At 33.9% G+C, this 22793-nt stretch overlaps 1 protein-coding gene across 5 annotated transcripts in view; it reads right to left on the bottom strand.

Moving 5' to 3' along the window:
- trio (trio Rho guanine nucleotide exchange factor) overlaps positions 1–22793 on the bottom strand; it is a 119762-nt gene that overhangs the window by 66117 nt on the left and 30852 nt on the right. For all 5 annotated transcript variants that reach the window (XM_068763544.1, XM_068763559.1, XM_068763568.1 and 2 more), the window contains 9 exons: positions 21190–21455; positions 20707–20868; positions 19719–19845; positions 19209–19420; positions 17070–17202; positions 11666–11926; positions 10255–10416; positions 9017–9102; positions 7604–7700 (listed from right to left, as the gene is read on the bottom strand). In XM_068763544.1, the coding sequence (XP_068619645.1) occupies positions 7604–7700; positions 9017–9102; positions 10255–10416; positions 11666–11926; positions 17070–17202; positions 19209–19420; positions 19719–19845; positions 20707–20868; positions 21190–21455 (1506 nt within the window). The remainder of the gene's footprint in view (positions 1–7603; positions 7701–9016; positions 9103–10254; positions 10417–11665; positions 11927–17069; positions 17203–19208; positions 19421–19718; positions 19846–20706; positions 20869–21189; positions 21456–22793) is intronic.

Below are 22793 nucleotides of genomic sequence, written 5' to 3'. Positions count from 1 at the left end.
TGAATAGATGGTAATAAATTTTGTCTAAAACTTTTATTACTTTCTTGCCAAGGGACTAATCCGGATTTTAGAATTTTATAAGTATATACATTTTATTAGGTAATCGTTTAATTAATTTACTATAATTTATCGGAGCAATTACTGAGTGTACGTACAAGCAAATGATTAAAATGTTATATTAATTATTATACAAATCGAAACGCTGTTTTTTCAAAAGGAGCCGATAGATAGCGTTAATAATCACTTATTGAAAATCATAATTTTCTCGCTCTAATCCAAGTTATGCTGCTTAAGTCGGTTAAGTGGTATATCTGTTTGTCCACATTTGTACATGTTAAAACAAGCATCAATATAAATGATTAATTATCGATTAGAAATATGTGCGTGGCAGAACATTTGACATTCATTAATATGAATATCAAAAAATCCGAGGAACGCTTTCCTGTCAGACATAGCCAAATATTGAAAAAAGTTTTTATCACCGTTACAATATTTGGCAGATTGTTACTTTCTTATTTAATGCCTACGGCAGCAAATTAAAGGCGGATAGAAATCATATTACACAAACAGAAAAGCTTTGACATCTGACCACTACAACGACGATCACTCAACAACGCATGTTTATGACTACCTGTGATGATAAACGTGCACTATGTGAAAGCATAGGCCATAATATTTTTATTGCAATCTTAAGAGAGTTAATCCCTTCATTGGAACATATTCGAAGTCCATTGCTATAGCAGACTCAACGTTATAATTATCTAGACTCTGGACAACATATCGACATATTCTGATGATATCAACATGAACTTGAAGACTGCCATTGGTACCTGAACATGTAAGCCTTTAAGGCACTGCGATAGAGTTTATATAATCAGTGAATCTACGTTAAAGACAAAACTCCGGTGAGTTCCTTTCATTTTGTTTGATTCGGGACTATAACGCATAATATATCAAAGAACAACATCATTAACCACTATGGTACCGGGCTCATCGGTCACAAAATCATAAGCATAGCCGAACGTCGACGTAAGTCGTCAACCAAGAAATTTTAACCTATCTCTGCAGTTACAGTTTATAATAATAACATTAGATGAAGGTAATGCGTATCTGTATCAACTTGTAATGTCTCTCATCACAAGTGTTTTAAAGAGCGAGACGCGCTTAGTGTCGCGGCAGGTAAGAACCGGCAGTGAGCATTACCCTATGGCCGTCGACTATAATCGACGCTCGTATCGAAGTGATTAAATTGGTTGAAATGACCGCTTGAGGACTTTTCGGTGGTGTGTTCTGTAATCGATCGCTGTCATAATTTTTACTTTTTAACGTACATGGTCAATGCCATTCATCATTTACTTAAAAATTAATCGCGTGTGAGCTTTGTAGTCAGTTATAAACTTGTCGAATGAATTCCTTATGCATGTATTATTTGGATGAAAGACAATGTTGGACATTTATTATGTATTAGTTCCACCCTTACGTGGTCAACGTTTGCTTTCAACAAATTCTTATAATGAAAAAACTCAAGTAGAAATGCACCCAGTTCCTGGAACTCCTATACGTCGACGAATAGTATTTAATATCTAGTTCTCCTTTGCGTCTGGTAGCTGTACCAGGACCGCTGCAATACCAGAGGAGATTTTAAATGTTTCTACTAATTTCATCGTATGGATTACCAACTGCTTGTCGAAGTTATTCAATGTAAATGAACATCCATTAAATAAGCTTACTGCAGTTGATTGAAACTGGCTTAAAAAAGTGCAAAAAAATGCTTTTCAATGGGCTCGACTGAACCTTATCCCTCCCCTTCTTGCGTCGTATCACTATCTACTGAAACTTTGACCCTCTTTGGAAAGTTTGCAATTAGTCCTATACTACAATTACCAGGGTAAAAAATTCAAGTCCTTTAGAGTGGGTAATTGTGAAAGGTAGACACTTTTATTTTTTAAAGATAACTAACATTATTTACGTATCGACGCAACGTAAACGAGCAATTACTAATAAGAATAAATAGTTAAACGCGAGGAAAGCAGATATGAAAGAGATCAAAGTAATAGTCCAAAACTTTGTAATGGGCGACTTTCCACTGCTTGTTATAGACTAACAGAAAGTGTTGGGTAGACCGCAACTTTAAGTCCAGATTTACGTCATTAAGGACTGTGACTAAACAACAGGTACGTGCCTACATCGGTTCAAGGCAATCGATAGTACAGGTGTTCAGACGATTTGTCCGAAAACGAACTGGTTAAAGATGCTCGCTAGGCCTAGATTGGGAGTATATCCGCTTGTGTGACTGATAAAAACGATGTGATAAAGATGTTGTTGTAAAACAGATCTAAATCTATCTCTCTATCTCACTACATCGCGATGAAGCTGGAAAAGCTGATACCAGGGTTCTTTCTAGATCAGGTCGTGATAGTTTTCGTGTCAGGACTGGCCGAAAGTACATAGATTTAGGCAATTTCTTTAAATTATTTTTTCATGACAGGCGAGCCTTATGAGGTTGTGTGGAAAGTAGAGGGTGCTTAGTTCATGACCTCGTTTAAGGTAACAAAGCTCGAAGGCTCCCAGCGGAGCCGAAGCTTGGGCTCGCTACATATTACAATTTCACCGAAATGGGCAGCGCTAAGTCCCACAATTGTTGAACTCCACACAAAAAGATACTAAACACACAATCCACCTGGTGTAATTTACAGAGTTAGAATGCTAGTCGTAATGCAATAATTTAATCCGGCCTGAGAATACTATAATCATGCGTTTGTTGTTCGATCTGATGCCGAATGCCGAACCCAAACGCATCAAGTCAAATGTTTATAATTAAATACAACTAATCGGGTCAGAATATGAAACTGACAAAATTTAATATAAACTTATTTAAATTAAAATTAATTAAAAAGAAAAGTTTAATGAAAATAATTAGTTTTGTAAGCGTACAACAAATAAAGTAGGAAGAATTAATTAACCCTCTGGCAAATCGAGCTCCGCGTCGAGTTCATAATAGAATTTACAACTTATTTAAATTATAGTTTATCATACAAGTATTTACCAAGTTCTTGAGGTTCATTGGCCGCCGGTGCGATACTGACAAATTTTAAATTAAAGGCAAGATGTTGCAAGTGGTAGTTGTGGCTAAAGTTAAGAATTGAAAATCGTCTAATAGAAATTTGAACATATTCTAGGTATAGGACAGTTTTGTTAAGTTTATGACTGACTTTTCTTGTACTAACTTTTGTTATAAAAATAATGCAGTGACCCATATTGTAAACAAATGTTGAGAATATGCTGTTCGCGATATTTTGTTTTTAATTTTATATGAGAATATTTTCAATTGTTTTTTTAAGGTCACCGTAGATAACAGATATTGGTTTGACAAAGGCATTCCAGTATGTAATCCTAGAATCCTGAAAATTGGTAAAACGATATTATATATATTCTTTCTGTTCTATTCAAATGCGAAAATAAGTATCAAATATTAAAAAAATAATGTTAGTTATTTATTTATTGTAAGAAAATAGAGCTCGTTCCGGCGAAACTTATAATCGCTCTACAAAATTTTACAACAAGTCTCTGTTAAGAGACGTAGGTGCGAAGGAGCCAACAATGTACGACAAGTTTCAAGCATTTACTGCTCGGTTAAGCTTTGACAGCGTGTACACGGTCAAAAGAAATATTCTGTTAGTTTGCTGCAATCCATTAGTAGAGTTCAGTGAGAACTTTATCTCAGAAAAAAAAATCTATTTTCGGACCTAATAGCTTATTGTCAGTAACAAACACAGAATTATGTTACAAAAATATTTTAGATAGACATACATATATTGTGTAAATAGTTTTGAAAATAATAGCCGTAATATTACTAGAACGATTTTGACTGTGAAAAATAATAGTTAAGATAAAAATGCTAGGAACCTTCAAAAAGGATTTTTTTTATATAAAGGGCGTGCTTCGGTCTGTAGAAAGACGATTAGGTGCTCAAATTGTATAAATAATAAATTTTCTATTGTAAGTAAAAGGAGGTAAGATTGACTGAGGAATTATTAAACGTTCCAAAAAAAATAGTAGCTTCTTAGCTAATCATTTCATAGACATTAATTTCGTGCAGTTTTTATTTGGAATTCATATTTTATTCACTCATGGCAAGGTTCCACGACGCGGTTCTATGGAGTATTGAGCAAGCCTATTAGTGAATAACGGTATCTCCGAGTACCATAGCCAGTTTCTTTAGGCGACGAATAATATGTTCGTGCTGTTTAAATTGACAAGCGTAAAACCATCGGTAATCTTGTTCTAACTGATCTTAATTTTGTTATAGAGCCTCAACTGTTATTGGTCAGCAGAATCGTCTGTAACCAAAACAATGTCCAGTTCGTTGTGTCATCTCCGGTCAAAAAAAAGATAACTGATCGCTGCAATACTTCCTTATCTACAAGAAGCTCGAAGAAAAATATATGATTAGAAATTTGATGACCAACAGTTGGGCAATAGTGACAAAACGTTATTACTAATAGAGCTATAAGTTCGAAAAAATAAAGATTAAAATTTAAAACAAACCCTAATATGTATATAAATCATAGCGATCAGATACTTCCTTTTCCAGTAAGCAAACTGAGAATCAACATTTAATGGCAATTAAAAGTTTCAGCGCAGAGAGCTCGGGCAATCGGATTATGGATAGTTTAAATTGCGCCAACTTGGAGCATACATTTAAAAAAATGTATAAAATATGATAATAATTTAAATGAAGAGACTTCTAAGACGTAATTATGTGTTACAATTTAAAAAAATTCATTGTAAAGACATTAAAATCTACAAAGTATTAAAATTCAATTTAATTACATTAATTAGAACTAAAAACCCTTTTCTCTGAGTCTTATTATTAGTATACCTTGCTCATGCAACAGTAATAAAAAATAAAGACACGCGTCGATAATGAATTCACTTCCTATTGAAGAGAAGCTTCAGAAGGAGACGACTTGTATTTTATTAATATCGGATCACATCATAGACTCGATAGATTAGTTAAAAATAGACGATGTATGAATATTGGAAGTCTTTGCAAGGTATGCTTATATATAGAGTTAGCCAAGGTAGATTTCAGTCAATTGAAATGTAAGCAAAAATTTAAAAATTTTATCTAAGTACAGATATGACTGTGCTCATTTTATATTAGGAACCATAACAAAACCCCACTGCATTCGAAAATATTGTAGTAAGACAAAGACACTTTTTTAAAAATAAGACTAAACCTTATTTATTAACCAAAATTCTTTCCTTAGGTTTTCAAGGTATATCTTTCTCTCGTATGTCTACTAATTCGACTAACCAAAAAATAAGACATTAAGCAGTTTTAAAAAGAGCACATCATTGTTAAAATTTGAGGTGTAGCACACAATAGCAAAGGAAGTGGAGATGGAAGAATGGTTAAGAAGTCTGAGTTACGATCGTGGGTCGCGGGTTTGATATCTCGAAGGCGCAGGACATGATCTTGACTGAGTAACATCCACATCGCCATAGAGGTTAAGGAATACGTCACGAGGAAACCTATATACCGAAAGATTCTTTTTGAAAAGAAATATATTTTTTTAAAAAAATTCATATAGGACACGCGTGAATTTACGATCCGTGCAAGGTGACTTATCTCAAAAGCAAAAATACTACAAGTATATATATATATATATATATATATATATATATATATATATGAAAAAATTTTGGTGCTCAGCACTAACGAATATTTGATGAAGAGCTGAAGAGGCAAAAGATTTACACAGTATAAAGGTAGGTACATAGGAGCTGCTTATTTGACGGTGCAAGTGCTGTGTTAACGAATTTACATGTTTTTAATGTAATATTTATATGTAACTTTTTAGTCAAAAATCATTTAAGCCTTAGTTGAATTTCTTAACTTATTATATTTAAATAATGTGTTTTTTATACTTTTCAATTGGGTTACAAAAACATTTAAATAAACAGCGTGATTAAAACGAAGTCCTGAACGCGATGTTCTTTACGTGTAGGAAATCAATAAATCTTGATTAAAGTTATCCGCAGTCACATTTATTATTTACAACGAAGGAAGCGTGTTCATAGCATTCACTTTGAGCTTACGACTGAATAGGGACTGACTAGGAGGGAAAACAATGCTCCTTTTTCTTATCTGTCGATAGACGCCAACTATAGACATTGGTCTCCTCTAAAGATTGATACGATGACCGGTCTCGCGCTGCCCGCATTCAGCAACTGCTCACGACCTTAACTACGTGGTCGGTCCACCTTGTGGGGTCCGTATCTTCCGGCTCGTGGTCTCCGTGAAGAACCGTTCGACCCCAACGGCTATCGGCTGCAGGAGCAAAGTGCCCCGTCCACTGTCACCCTGAGGTGTCACTCGTCTGACCGAGTAATTATTCGAGCTAAATATGAAGAACCAAATCTTCTGCGAATTTACTCATTCCTGTTTTGATTATGTAGGGATATTCCGAGAATAGCTTTCTCCTTTGCACTTTGGCTGACTCAGTTTTCTTATGACGCCCATCGTAAGGGACCACAGGGGTATTTTGAACGAAAAGATGTTTCGGAACTTCTCGAACGCTGGCCATGCGTGTTCAATTCGGCGAGTGATCTCCCTCTTGTTGGACTTACCTAGCTGGCTCATTTTGTCCCAAGTGTATAAGATTGTCTACAAAATTCAATGTGATACTTCTGACAATTACTTGAGTAGGGACGACATGGGCATTAAACAACAACTTTTTCTTATCTATATCTATTTTAAGCTTTGTCTGGAGGCTCTAATAAGGTCATCGAGAATTGTACCAAGGCCCTCCATGGTCTCAGCCATTATGACTATGCCATCAACAAACCGACGGTTAGTGATGTACTCGTCGTTTATGTTGATGCAGACAGCACTCCAGAGTATGAGCTTGAACATATCTTCCAATGCAGCATTGAACAGTTTCGCTGAGATAACGTCTCCCTGTCTAAAACCACTCTGCATATTCCGGGAGCTGGTAGTCATCAAACCTACATACGAAACGAATTGTCGAAAACAAGTTTTAAAATTGTCTCAGAATTGAAACGGGCCTGTGATTCTTCAGAAAATTACTATCTCATTTTTTGAAGAAAGACTCCGTAACACTTGGTAACAGGTTCGCGTGTCGAAAAGTATAAAGAACTTCTTGAGCACTCGCATTGCCTTAGCTTTGATCGATACAATCCTGCCTTCATCGGTCTTCAGTTTCGTCAGCTGGCTATTTCTGATCTGACTGATCACGTGCGAACACTTTACAGCCCTTGTTCCGTTCTATTGTATTCTAAATACAAATACTGTCAAATTGATGGAAGCCGCGAGTTAGAAACTTTGAGACACGGCACCCACGGGAGGAAAAGGTCCCATATTCTGTGTCAGGTCCACACAGCTCGAAAACCTAATAGAAATAATCAATACCGTATGGATGTAAGCTATCTAAAAGTGTAGTATTTATATTTTTAGTTTAATTACATTTGATTTTTTACTGAATCAAATTACAATAGAATGGAATTCGTCATATAAATGGAGAAATGACATCATAAATTTATTGTAATAATAATAGTAATGAAAATATGCACTTACCTTATCGGAATCGGTCGTGTTGCCACTTCCGAAGGAGGCCAAAGAGTTGCGGTCTACGTTCTCTGTTGTTTCATCTAGATATGTGTCATCCAGGTCCCTAAAATAACGTTTTTATAAGATACTCGTGAATGGTTTTAGATACACAGAAATACATTGTTATGGATATTTTATCTGTAATATGTTCACCTATTATGTATTTATAGTTACCAGTGTTACAAAAATGTGAAATATTACTGTTTGCTGATCACGGGAAAATTGTTGAAATGAATTAATGCGATCTTTAACGTTTGAATGCTCGTATCCATTCGATGAAAATTTATTCTACAATTCAAACTGATATTCGCATAACAGTATAGAGCAGGAGTGGCCAAGTTTCCAGATACTTCGAGCGATTTTTCAAAATTTGTAATATTTCACGTCCCGTAATTTCATGTGTAAAATATATACAAAAAGGTATTAACAATATATACATAAAAGTGTTAAAATGTATATTATTATAAATTTCAAAAACACAACAAACTTTCACTGCTCTTGATAATTATTTGAAATTTTGTGAATAAAGCGTTAGCACTTCTAGGCAAATCTTTCAGATGCTTTGTTACTTAACACTGACAAATGTTTGAATTTAAAGGTGATAATTTTTAGAAATTTAGTAGTAACACAAGAATGAATAGGGAATTCGGGTACATTTATCGAGATTTACAAATATCTTTTGAAGAGCCGCATGTGGTTCACAACCTGCAGGTTGGCCATTCCTGGTATAAAGAACGGTACTTCCTCAATCAAGTTTCATTAAGGTAAAATTTGTTTTTTTTTTTTAGTTCCTTAAATATAATATCGTAAGAGTAAACTATCAGTATATTACATTTAGATTCTTAGATCTTATCACAATACCCTTAAGAAATATTATCGCAAAAATGTAAATGTTTACTATGTACTGGCAGGATTCACTGAATATTACAATTTCAAATATGCTTTCAGGCATGCAAACTGCACCAATGTTTTCCTTTACTCGCTCACTCGTGAAAACTCGAGCATCGAAACAATAACTCCGCATTCACGGCACGTATTTCGGATTGAATCTGAACCAACAAGCATGAAATTCACTCGCTACTTATAGAGCTATCATTGTTCGAAAATCTGTGAACGATTTTACAAATTAAATAGTAAGAAACTTAAATTTTAGATCATGTGTTATTACTTCAAGGATATATGTTACATTTCAACACAAGTTCACTTTATTGAATTGTTTTACTTCAGAATCTGAATTGTCTGGTAAATGCGAATCAGTCATTGCCACGACCCCAAATGTTATAAAAAACTTATATTATAGGTGTTTTTAATAATATTGTTTTATTTCTAATATGTATTACAAAATACAACGTATGATGGATGTTTTGTATTAACACATACCTGCTGGATCGCTGAGAGCTTGTGGGGCGGCCGCGAGCGGGACTTCGAGGGGCATGCGGCTCCAGGGAACCTCTGAAGTATGTTTCCTGTTGATAATAAAATAATAAAACCCAACTGTAATTTTTTTATAGCAATAATAATTACCAAATTTGAAACTTAACAATTCTCAAAATGCAAATACGCTTTCACATCAAATGGAAAATACACTTTATATTTTCCATCAAGGAATAATAAGATTGGTTGTTAGGTAGAACAGCCGTATTTTAGTATACAAACATTTACACACTAGCTTTACCTCTTTGTTAATATAATGTTGACGTACATCGTATGACTAGCGTGTAAAATAACAAGAGGTTATAAGCAGTTATTTGTTAGGAAAACTTTTAACGTATATCATTATTTTTGTACAAATTGCTTGTTAGTTAAATGTAAAACATTCTTTGTCAAAACGAAAGTTTTCGAAAAATGTCAGAAAAAATAATGAACGGTATTCAGGTATTAATAGTAAAAACTCATGCCATAATCGGTGAATATTTAAAAAAAATCAATTACAAGACATTGTTAGCAATTTACTTATAAACAAAATGTTAAAACAACTATTATAAACAATTTAATACAAAGTGTCAACGGAATGTTTACACATACATAAAATGTAAATGTATCGATTAATAAATCGTTAGTCGAAAACTGTATATTTATTCCGACAATATACAACGTGATAATTAATTTCACTAAAATATTTCTTCAAAATATAAATAAACATGAATCTTCTATCGCAATAACGAGAAGACAATTATTACAATTTCGCAAGTCTAGTAATTAGCAATAAAATTTGAGACTACACGAAGATCAAATCAGGCAAATAGAAATACTCTCTACATTATGAGAAATCAGCTGCCCGTGTTTCAACTAATGAACGAACTTCGTATTTACACTTAGATGATGTATTAAAGACACCGTTCTATTTGAAATAAGTAAGGTTTAAATTTAGTTATACCGGAAACATCTTAGGTGCTGTTAGTAAACGTCTATCGGGATTATTACGTGCTCGTTAGTATGCGCGCGCGTCCGCTACGGATTTGTAAGCAATAAGTTACACTTAATTCAGATAACCTTGTTGAAATTTCACACTGAAATGGGTTTTCGTAAGTAATATGTAAGTAAGACGGAATATTTAATAACGAGAACAGGATAAGAAAACCACTATATGATAATATATATAAACTGCAACTACATACCTGTATGACTTCCCGAAGACGACGCACCCAGGTCTGTTTAACTTCTAGAGAAGGTGCTTTGAGTACAATGCGACAATCGCTGGCCATCGGTTCCCGTCCTGTCCACACTGAGAACTTGCACTCGTCACCCTCGATGTGCTCTGTTACGCCCAACTCCGACGTCTGTTATGAAATAATTTATATTGTAATTCAAGTCCATGTGGCCGCAAAGGCGTCTACTTCCAACTCATAATCAATACTTATGCTAAGTTACCGATTTGAATTTTGACGGTTTGGTTAAATCATGCTTGCTTGTTTTTCATACATCAGAGCACGAAACCGTGCAAATACAGTAAATCTATTAAAACTTTGAGGGAAACATTACGTCAAGTAGTTTCGGAATTCACGTTCGCACTCACTGCACGGCACGCCAATCCGCTTATCTCCTACGGGGTCTCAATTAACCCAGGCGGTTGTGACTTCCTAGTATACTTACAGTATGGCAACTAATTCTAAAACGCCTTGTAAGAAAACTTGCAAGTATTGAGAAAATGAAACTTAGCCTTTATTTTCCGTTCTGATTAATCTTACTCTGAACCTCTCGTACATGTTCGCGATTACAAATTTAAAAAAAACATGTATACAAAATGTAAGACTTATTATTATTTTTTAGTCGGAGCCATTGAGAAGCGTGTCTTTGGTATTATGAAATAGAAAATTGTCATTGAAAAAATGTAGGTCGTTATTCGCATGGCCAATTTTTCTTCTTTGTTACGTAATGAACGCGACCTAAGTCGTTATAATCTAACATCCAATTTCATTGAAAACAACATTTTTCAAACAAAATTTCATAACGTTTAATCATTTTTCAAGGGTCTGTTACCGAATAACCTTTGCAGTATGCAATAGCAAGAAATAATTAAATTCGCTGTTAAGTAAAAATTGTAACAAATTTTAGCAATAACATATCAACGTTTATAGCAGAGCTCTGAAAACAACAAATTAGCATAAATGGATGCCTGGATTTGGTTAAACCTTTCACAGTAGATGAACAGGTAATAAATTACTGTATATCAATTTAATATGTAAATAAATAAAATGACGAAAAGTTGAAATTTTAACAATTACACAACAAACTGAAACCGATTATAAAAAATAAATTCAAAATTTGAACTTAACAATAATGCTTCGATAGACATACTTGAATATAACCTGTTAAATAAAATTAGAGGCGTTGCAACGAAAAAAGAATAATACAATTATAGGAAAGTGTGCGTACCCAACGCGCGGTGCAGCATTTCCGGTCGAACATCGTTTATAACTCCGTATTCGAACAAAACGCAGGAACATTTAAATGCAAACTCACGTTTTGTATTTCAGCTTCGCTAAAGCAACGTGTAAACCTGTGTAGAGGGTGATTTTTACCACTTACCATAAATTTAGTCTTGTATATATATTTGGCTTTCCCGTGAGAGTCTTTAACTTCTTTGGCGAGCAAGAGATGAAGATCGAAGAGGAAGACTCGTCGCTCGCGTCCTTTTTTGATGATTTGTCGCAAATCCCAAACGTGAAAAGAGTCTTGTAGGACCACCTCGCCGAGGCTGTCCGTAGGCACGTCGCAACCATCCAGCAAGGATAAATGCATAGCATCGTTTGCCTTTTTAGGCACAGACAGCATAACATCCAAGCCGTCCTGGGATAAAATTACATTTATTAAATTTTATGAAATAACAATCTATGCGTGTGAATGAATAATTTGCATATGGCGCGAATAGGAAACTATGTATATAATTATGAAACTAAACTATGTCATACAGACATATCGTTGCAAGCCAAGTTTATTTTTAACACTTTGTGTTACAGTCGGCCAATGGTCGTAAGTATTGCATTTTATAAAAGACGTGTTTCTATTATTCCTACTAAAAATATAACATTACCAATTTGTTTGAAATAGATATTAAGCCGCTTCAAAATAAAAATGTTCAAAATAAGACCTTTCGACATTAGGCCTCCCTGTTAGTTTTTATGGATTTTAATTATATTATTTTCGGAAATAGATCTATGTTTACAAAACACGGTAAGATCATTTAATTCTCATATAATTTTGTGACAACCGAATTACCACTGCGAGCTACATCAGTATGAGTTGGTCTGACCAAGTTAAGGTATATCGTTGAATAAAAAATAATATTATTTAGTGAAATACAAGCTTTTTTTTAATTGAAGATGATAAGTGTCATATGGGCCTTTTATTCGTCGAAGTTACTGATAGATTAATTATAAAAGTAGGTTGCGAGTTGGATGTAGTCATTATCTGTAAATAATATTACTGCTACTATGATATATACTACACTTTATGTACATATACACCTATCCTTGCATTTACCTATACATTTATTACATTTGTTACGTATTATTACGTTTTAAGTACCCAAAACATTATAGATCCAAAAAATGGTTACAATGACGGTGTAACGAAGCCTTAGGAAATCAGAATGTAGTCTTTATAATTAAATTAAAAAGTTGGACTTGCGGTAACGCGATACACACATCGGTCTAAAAACTACTACGCATCAACATAAAACGAGTGCTGCTTCGAGCTGTTGAGGCGAAATAAAATAGATTCTTTGCTTTTTTATTTTTCTTTGTATGTGACACTAAATGATAATTACTACACGCCTCAATAAGATTAAATTGAAAGATGCCTGTGAAATTTGTTCCTAACAATCAAAAGCACTAAAAGTCGACTGGCACAATTAGCGCACTCTTATTTTGTAAATCGCTCGGAAGTTTGGTGATAGACTATTGTGAGATAGACAACTAAGTTAATATTAAATATTATTGGGCAGATTGGTATTGGAACAATTGCTTTTCATCAAAATAAGAACAATGCTCGATTTCGATGAATTACGTATTGAGTCACTTCACCAACCAACGTAATAAAGAGTTTTGGTTCCCAGTTACTTTTTGCTAAGAATAAGAGTAACAAAAACAGCAAACTGAGACCAAATTCTTCAAACCAACGTAAAATTTCCCACGTTTTTCACACGTCACGATTCTTTTATACAATTTTAGCATGTGTTATTTATTACCAAATAATATATAGTTATGAACGAATGAGACAAAAAACATTTAAATGTAATACGAAAACAAGGTTGCAAATATTTTTTAGTTATAGATACACACTTATAATGTTTTCGCTCATAACAAATAAATTATGGATTAAAATCCTCTTACATCACTTTTACTCTCTGATATATGTATGAACAGCAATATGCTTGAGAGTTTTCACAGATTTACTGTTAAATATGATACATATTAATATGGTAAATTTTTAAAATGCCCGCTACATTTTTATTATATCTTGTAGTTGTTTACCTACCTAGACTACTGACTACTAACCTAACGTATTCAATACTTATTACAGTAAATCCAAGATGATAATTCAACGTAAAAATAACTAAACTAGAGTATATTTTTAAACGACGTCTAAATCATATGAAGACACACACAAATAAGATAATACATACATTTTTGTTAATAGATAACTGTGATCCTAAACGCGTATTGGTAAGAAACTTCAACATAATCACAGACGTAATCAGAAAGCATTACAAAAGCACTTAATTTGTTATAAATTAACGGGCGTATAATAAACCACCCATCACGAGTTCTTCCGAACACTGCGCTACGCGACCTCATTGATGAATCATAAGGAAAAATATTGGTGTAATGTAAACCATCGGTTAATTACGACGGACAGTGGACTAGTTTGTTTAATCTCAAATATATCCTGCTTGTGTTTAAACCGAAGTGTGGTACAAACATCTCGGTCAGATAACACCTAATGGACTCACGCCATTACAATACCCTAAACGTCATTGGTAATGGTGGTAAACGTTAATTTTGAACTTGGATCGATTTTCATATTTCAATTTTTAAAATATTATTAGTTTGTTCATTTATATATAGAACTAAAAGGGATTATTTACACATTTGGTCAGTTAACACAAACAAAGGTTCCCATAAAAAGAAGATTTATGTATCGTTTCTAAAATAACGTTACAGACGGAAAATCCAGTAAAAGATATTACCTGGCAAGCTCAATCGTCTAAGCTTTATATCTTAAAATCGAACTAAGGCTTACATCACACATGAACTTTGAAATAGAATTGCTAAATGCAGCGTAACCTGAAATTGAATGATCTACTCGTAGTAACTTCAAATATGATTGAAGGTAGGAAAACAAGCGCATTGATTAATCTAAGACTAAATTTTGAGACTAACTCCTCACATTTTGCATATTAGAGTGGCTTGGTGTTTTGTAATAATAAACTGTGCAAATTTTCAGAAGAAACCTAATGAAATAAACGAAAATTTCATTATTAACTGTGTTAGTAAAGATATTGGCAGTTGTTTTAAGCAGCATGCAAATATTATATTCTTCATAATCTTAGCCATAGAACGCCCACTACTGGACATAGGCCACCCTCGTAGAGTTACAAAGGAATTTTATGATATCCAGTGTGGTCTGACGACCTTAACAAGGTCATTTGTTTGTTTTGTGTGTGGATGTATTACGTTGCGCTTGCTGGTCCGTGATCTTCACTCTAGAACATTGAGGCTGCAGCGGCCATTTCTGTTCTGGGCGCTACCACTTCAACTTACCATTATATAGTATAGTCATTTCTAATTCGACCTCGTAGGTTTTCTTGAGCATAACCGTGGCTCGTTGGCTCAAACAACTATGATTCTATACCGCAGGTCATCACTGGTAACCTACACTGGTTGTAGACTTATTTATGGCTTGAAGCACTATGGGATATTGGACGAGATGATGTTTCATAGCGTAGTATGCTATCCAGTCAAGTTTGTTTTTAAAATTTTTCTTCTTTTTAAAAAGTTGGACTTATCTACTTAGACTGTTTGCCGCATGAAAACGTATGAATCAACAAGTGCAACTTACATTATGGTGGGCACACGTGATCGATTTAGATTTAAGGCCCACCCGTTGCGAGATCGATTAATCCATCGAATTTGGTATCGACTAGGAAGTCGCCGGCAAACCAACAGCGAGTGATGTATTAATTGTTGCCATTGATGAAGAATCTTTGTTTTATTATATTCTTTATAACATTGAAATAAAACAATACGCGTATAATGTGAGTCACATTGACAGCCGCAAATAATCTCCTATTAACGGTAAAACACAAAACTTTACAAGCCAGTAGTTAGGAAATATAAATGCCGCGATGCATAAGGAAGAGTTAACAGAAATTAATTTTCAAAGGGATCTTTAAAAGACGGTGTTTGAAATAGTGTCCACTTTTTAATTTAATCAAAAAGGGGTACACTACAAGAAACGATGCCTACACAGAAATGTTCACGGGAACATTCCTGTATAGGCATAACAATAGAGTATAATATGTGCTAGATGTTATAAACGTAGAAGTTATATATGCTCGTAACGAGAGGCATCCAGTAGCCACATTAATCTACTTGATGCGTCACATACACAGAGATACTGGATTACAACATTCTGTGTACGAATTATAATGTATGGCCCCTATCACTTACTGCTAGATGAACGTCTCCCAGGCTTGATCGTTGTAAAATTTTTAACAAAGTCATGTTTGTGTGTAAACCTACATTTATAGGTGTATATCCAGCAGAATTTATGACATCATATGTACTTTTCCGTTAGCCAGGCGCTAATTACTCGCTAATACACTAGTTGTGAACTAAAATCATATAAAAAGCGTAGTATTTGGGTAGGGCTGTTTTGTTTAGAATTAATTAATATTTGTTTATAATCTAACCTAATGATGCTGATCACATGATACACTCTTTGTCAATATTCCTTCCTCTAACATTTTTACTAAAGTTTGGAATTCAAAAAAAAGTTAAAAGTTCTTTTTAATTATTTATAAACAATGAATAGAGCACAGCTCACCAAACAAACTTTTATGATTATAACACATTTGGAGGAGTAACATATTATTCGACAGTTTTTTACTTTCGCCCGGCAAACGGAGATGTCAAAAACATAAATGAAATTAAACAATTAAACGAAGTACATTACCAAATGCCTTTTTAATATGGATCAATATTTTTATATAAAGTATTGATGAAACAGTAAAGACGAATGTCAACTTACAAATATCGCACAGAAACAACACTGCACAGTCTATACTATTCAAATACAAAATTAAATTGTAATGAATTAAAAATATCTTTTGTTATGTTTAAAACGAATAATAAACACTTATATTACTATCACTTTACTTACCTGAATCTTATCTAAGTTCGTTACTAACAATTCTTACAAAGAATATCTGAGCACCACATATCTTATCTTTTCTAGGCGTGACAATAAAAATATAAATCAAATATTCTTACGTCTTTGCGTGAAATGTTCCATTAGGTAGTCTAGGTTAGATATTGATTCATTAGATTAAGACAAACTACATCATGTTACTTCAGCAGTGCTGCTTTAAAAACCTGCGCATTACTAATATCACATTTTGAGATTAGTTCAATAGGATACTTATTCCACCTTCGTCGAGTATAATTTTACAAAAGCATCTTTTGCTTTAAAAAACCTATAAGGATTACTTAGGCTCATTAATAATTCATTGACATCATATCAATGCCCAGAATAAGGTGCCCGTATCCTGCAACTGCTCGCAATCTTGATTATGTCGTCGGTCCACCTAGTGGAGTGCCTACCCACGCCGCGTTAACCATCGCGTGGTCGCCTCTCGAGAACTTTTCAACTCCAATAACAGAAATTAACATTAACAATCAAAAATCATAAAATATTATTTTTTTATTACCTTAATTTCTCCTTGCCCTTCGGCACAGCACGCTTGCAGATCTTTCAGCAGCAACTGGTACTTCGTAATCCTTTGTACTGGTTTGATAAGGTATGCTGCGAGGGGATGTTCCAGTTTTTTCTTGCGTTGCACTCTGTTAAAATTGTAAAATGTTACGAAAACAAATAAAGGCCAACATGTTTCTTTTAATAAGTCAAAAAATCAAATAAATAAACAAAAAGATAAATTTGCCGATTGACGCCTACTGCAGATCATAGGCCTACCCCAAAGATCACCACGGTGAAAGGTCTTGCGGTACTCGCATACAGCGACTTCTCCCGATCCTTACTATGTAGTCTGTGATATATATATACCCATTAAATTTATAAAACTAATAAGTTTCACCAAAGAAAGTTAAGAATTTTATGCGACAATTTCCAATTACCTGGACAAATCAAAGAGGTGGCACGTTTTTGCCAAGTGTTCGTGGATTAATTTATCTCCAATTTAAGTTAATGGACCGACTTTACTGGCGCTATCCAATTAAAGTATTCCTAATGAAAAAACACGAGTTTCGCTTGCCCGGCGGCCGTCAAAAACTTTATTGTGAGCGCTACCAATGTAAACATCTAAATAAGAATGATGTTTGAAAGATGACGCAATTAAGAAAACAAATCTAAAATCGTTTGTTAATCACGCATTTAGTTTTCAAAATCATTTCACGAGTTTTATATCTAATACGCAGCAAAACATAAAATTCTTTGAGAAACATATGTATTTAAACATATATTCAGTTTGATAAGGAATAAAAAAAAATGTAATACCTATAGAAAAATAAATATTTTCTCCGTTAAAAACGACGTATCTAGAAGTTTTAACTATGTTTGATGTTTTTAAGTGTTTGACATTTTTCTTTACTATAAATTAATAAGTGTGATTAGAATAATGATATTTACGAATGGAATTTTAATTTAAAATAATAGAAAAAATGAAAGAAAGTATACGGTTACAAATTTATTTAATATTAAGTGTAATATAAAATAAATTTTGTAATGAACTCGGTTTAAATTTAAAATTTAACGTCCTCTATTGGTGGGCGTTGAAAACTGCTGTTCATAAATCTCAGTGTCGCTGCTCGACATTTGTTGGTAGTACTAGTAATGAAAGCTCCATCTATTAATTTTTCAATTTAAACAACGAAAATTTTACAAAATATAACTGCTACTGTTATTGTAAATAATTATGTAACGAAATTCATATGGTTAAAACGCTCTTTCACGCAATGTTGTTTAGGGCATTTTTTACAACCTTGAATGGAACGTAAATATGTAGGCAAAGAAACTAAATGCAAATCATAAAAAAAAAACTTTTCACCTCTTCTACTTAAGCCGCGAAGTATAACTCAGAATAGTAAACCTCTTTTTTAAAATACTTTATGATATATTAAGAAGGGTAGCAACTTTCTTCTTTACAATCCACTATCTGAGCAATTGCCCATTTACTTTTCTAAATACACCAAAGCGTATTTATATGGAAACACGGACAAACCGCCACATTATTTTTCTGCAAGTATACCTAAACAGAAATATGAATCAAACTCGAGGAATGTTTACAAAATTGGGTTCACTGTATAATATGACTCTACTCATACATTTTAGTTATTTTCAAAGCGTTCTATCTTACGTTAATTTATTATGTGGCAATGTCGTCGAATTAATTCTACATGTAAGTTACAAAAAAGAGTTACTGCTCTTTTACGTTATTTTAAAATTAAAACCTAAATATTCTCTTATATGTATATAATAAAGTTCCACAAGGTATTTTAGACCTTCACTTAGTTTTAAAATTAAAAAAAAAGTATATTGTTTAATGAATCTTACTACAGTATCCATGAGTTTTTTAGTTGATCGAAATGTGTTGAGCTTGGTTATATAATGTAAAAATGAAAAAATATGAATTTCTTTTAAAAAGTGCAACCGTTAAGTTTCTGGCCAGGTCCTCTTAGCTGCGCATTGCGAGCCGATGGTAGCTTACTACTTGTAATGTTAAAGTAATCGGCGATTCAAAAGTGCCTGTGAATGCCTTCCTGAATAAAGATATTTTAAATTTTATTGGCTAACTTGTTGGACCTAAATAAAATAAACTTCATAGCGTACATACCGATCGAAGTAATCCCCGGCATGTTGTACGACAGCGGCGTTACTGTCTGGCTTATTGCGGCAGTAGGACACGTACATGTCGAACTCACGAGCCCACGTCACAAAGCAATGGCCCACGTCTTCTGGCATCATCTCGTACTTATCCAGCTCGCGAAGAAACACTCGCTCGTGAAAACGGTGTATTTCCTCGATATTACCGAATATTAACTCCTCCTAAAGAATACATTACACTGTCATACCTTCGGGCTCTCTTGAAGACTTTAAGTGTATATGTTAAATTGACTATGTTTCTCTAGAAACTTATACGGAATATGTATATAATCATTGTGTGCATTCTTTAATTAGTACAGTACGTGTAGATACATCTGTCATATTAACTTAAAATTCGTATAAACTGGCAAGCAATATTTAACAAATTACACAAATTTGGTACCAAGTCAACAGATGATATAATATACATATGTCATATATAATAAAGTAAAACATTAAATATTTTTAAAATAACACATACTTTTCCTTGTAAAGCCGGTGGAACTGAACCGGGATCGGTCCGCATCTCGCGTAAATAGCAAGTGATACAAGTCTCCAAATCCTTTACGTAAGCGCGTTCAGTCTGCAATAGCTCTGCCATTATAAATCTGAAACAAAAGCATACATGTATCAAGTAATCTATAATAATTTATGCTTATATAAGTTCCATTTATAGTTAAGCCAACAGGCGTAATATTAATGAAGATGTAATAATTTTATTGATAAAGTAGTAAAGTTTAAAATACATAACTGAATTTAAATGAATGTCACAAATACTTTTACATTGTCCAAAAAAAAAATTCAGTGCTATAGATCAAGCCAAGTTACACTTCCCAGCAACAAACCAAGTACCTTTTAGTATATTTTAACTTTTATTTTAACACAAAGATAATTTTATATATCAAACAAATTTTCCAGTATAAACAGTTAAGTTAAATGAGAATATGTAGTAAAAAAAGTCCCTTTAAAAATACGACAAATTATTCAAAGCGGACTCTGGAAATTATAGCTGTTTTTTTTTTTATTTTTAATATTTAACTGACCAATTAATCTTTTGGTGTACCTTACACCATGCTGTCATTTTCTTACTTTATTAAACGACATAATAATTAAGTCAAAAAATTAAATGTGTAATTTTTTTCTTTGTTTAACATTGCTATAGCGGTAAGAGAAAAGTTTCTATATCGAATGAGGCCAACCGTATAAATAATGTGAGGTTCCAAAACTCTTCCTAGCACTATCATACACACACACACGAAAGCATGTCTTAGCTTTTCTGTACTCATTAGACTCAAAATACAACAAGTACCTCAGCTGATTTGGGTCTTGCCGCAGTCTATTGAGTCGCGCTTTATTTTATTGCAAATCAATAAACACCATCCTTTAAAAATTACAATAAATTCTAACTTCTTGCCTTACATGAAAACCAGCTATTCAAGATCAAAGTTCATAAAGAACGAAGTACTAACTCCTTGCGACGAGCGCTACGCCTTTTGTCTTCTCCAACGACGGGCGGCTGGGGCTCAACGCGCACTTCTTCTGAATGCGTGGAGACAAGCGAAGGCGCCACACCCGAGTCACTTTCAGCTTCACTTTCTCCGCCCTCCATTGAACCACTAAATTCTGCATATCTAAAAATAGATAATATTCAACATTAGTCCGATAAATGCTCTAATCTTAAATTATATGAAAACGCGAAAATAGCTTAGGTAGACAAGGCAATGAAATTGTATATTAAAAACAAAATCATCATCATCATCATCATGTTAGCCAATAAACGCCAACTGTAAGGCAAAGACCTCCACCAAAGATCACCATGATGACCACTCACTTTCCGCGACCTTATCTAAGCTGTCGATTCACCCAGTGGGCGAACATCTTGTATGTCAAAGTAAATATACATATATATGAGGTGTGAAACGAGGTGAGAATATTAGTTTATATAAGATTACCTAGCGTCGACAGCTGCGACCCACTCCTTGATCTGCACAGCGTGGGGGTGTCCTTTTTCTACGAGACCGTCAGCGAGTTGGGCTAGCAGGCGCACACGCTCACGGCTCTCGCGCGCGACTCCTGCCGCGGCAGCCGCCGCCGCCGCGCCGCACCGCTCCTGCGTCTCGCGGATCCACTCTACAGCGGCACGTGCGGATCGCTCGAACAAAGCGAACTGCTGGCATTGCTCGAGACGTTTCTTGCGGACCGTCCAATGTTCTAGTACCTTCAAAATAATACTTCGTTCAGAATATTTTCAATAAAAGCATATTCCCTCTTTCAACCGGTATACAGTATTTGCGCAATGAAAATCTAAGAAGTTAATTCACGTGTACAATGTAATTAAAGTGGTCCTGATGTACTTCTAGGGATTGACAGGAAACTCAACGGAGGTGTTGGCGTGACAAAAATTTCTTTACAATTCGTAAGCTAGAGGCGACGAAAATTTTTCTCCATACGATAATATAATGAAACTATAAAGATAACTTAAATTTACTTATTACTGCAAGCAGATTATATTTTTAGAAGCTCAACGCCTGTTAAACTAGACTAAAACTAGCATATTCTATATACCGTACACTGACCTACAATGCCAAATGTCACAGTTAAATTTTGACACTGTCGTCGAATTATGGGAATATTGTAGAAAGGTAATTGCAGTTGTTAAAAATTTTGAAAGTAGTCTGTGAAAAAAATAAGTCTGGTCAAAACAAATACATGTACATTTGTTGTAACGAGTCACAATCACTGAACAATTTATGCACCAAATATTCCCCAATTTATCCGCTTTGCATTTAATAACTTAATCAAATCTTTAATGAAGAAAATTAGAAACAAAAGGTACAAAATAATTTTATTTGGAATATTTCAGTGGAATTAAAATAAACAGCTATTCAACGCACTACAAAACCCACCGGTTGCAATAACACCATGACAAAACTCCTGACCATCCTCCTGTACATTACGCGCTATTCAAATGCATGGTGCGATCACAGACCATGAAAAATATAGAGGTGGTCGAGGCTGCTCGGTCCGTGATATTATCGCTACACAAAAGCTGTATTGTTTTTAAATCTATTCATGCTTCGCCATTCAGAATGACAACAAATAGGTTGCAAAGAGTAGAATTGTACGTATAAAAATGTACTTTTATAAAATTATCCATTAAAATGAATCTAACTGCTGCCTCAATATCGCTTGAAACTATTTTATTCAAGACGCATATAAATGTACTATACAACTTTTTAATGGTGAAAGATTATCAGGGTGGTGTTTTTTACATCTATAGTTAGAAATCTCTTGATTGGACATGGTATGAAGTTCCAAACCTAAAACAGCTGTACTGAATATTCATTGTGAGAATATTCAGTGAAGCTTTGGGGAAAGATAACTGATAGAGAATAGACGAAAAAAGGGTAGACAGAAGAGAATGATATCAGTGAAAGCAAAACGATATCATTACTATTGTGAAGTGTTAAAGATAAAAGTGTGGAAATTGGAAAATATACTATATATGTATGTTATTGTACAGTGTTAAAAACAATTCCACGTTATTTCTTGCTAC

The sequence above is a fragment of the Battus philenor genome, unplaced genomic scaffold, assembly GCF_028537555.1.
Source record: "Battus philenor isolate CCGP_79_NKW_IND1 unplaced genomic scaffold, ilBatPhil1.0.hap1 SCAF_1, whole genome shotgun sequence".
NCBI lineage: Eukaryota > Metazoa > Arthropoda > Insecta > Lepidoptera > Papilionidae > Battus > Battus philenor.
The sequence above is the reverse complement of the archived record's forward strand: the minus strand, read 5'-3'. Positions and strand labels throughout refer to the sequence as shown.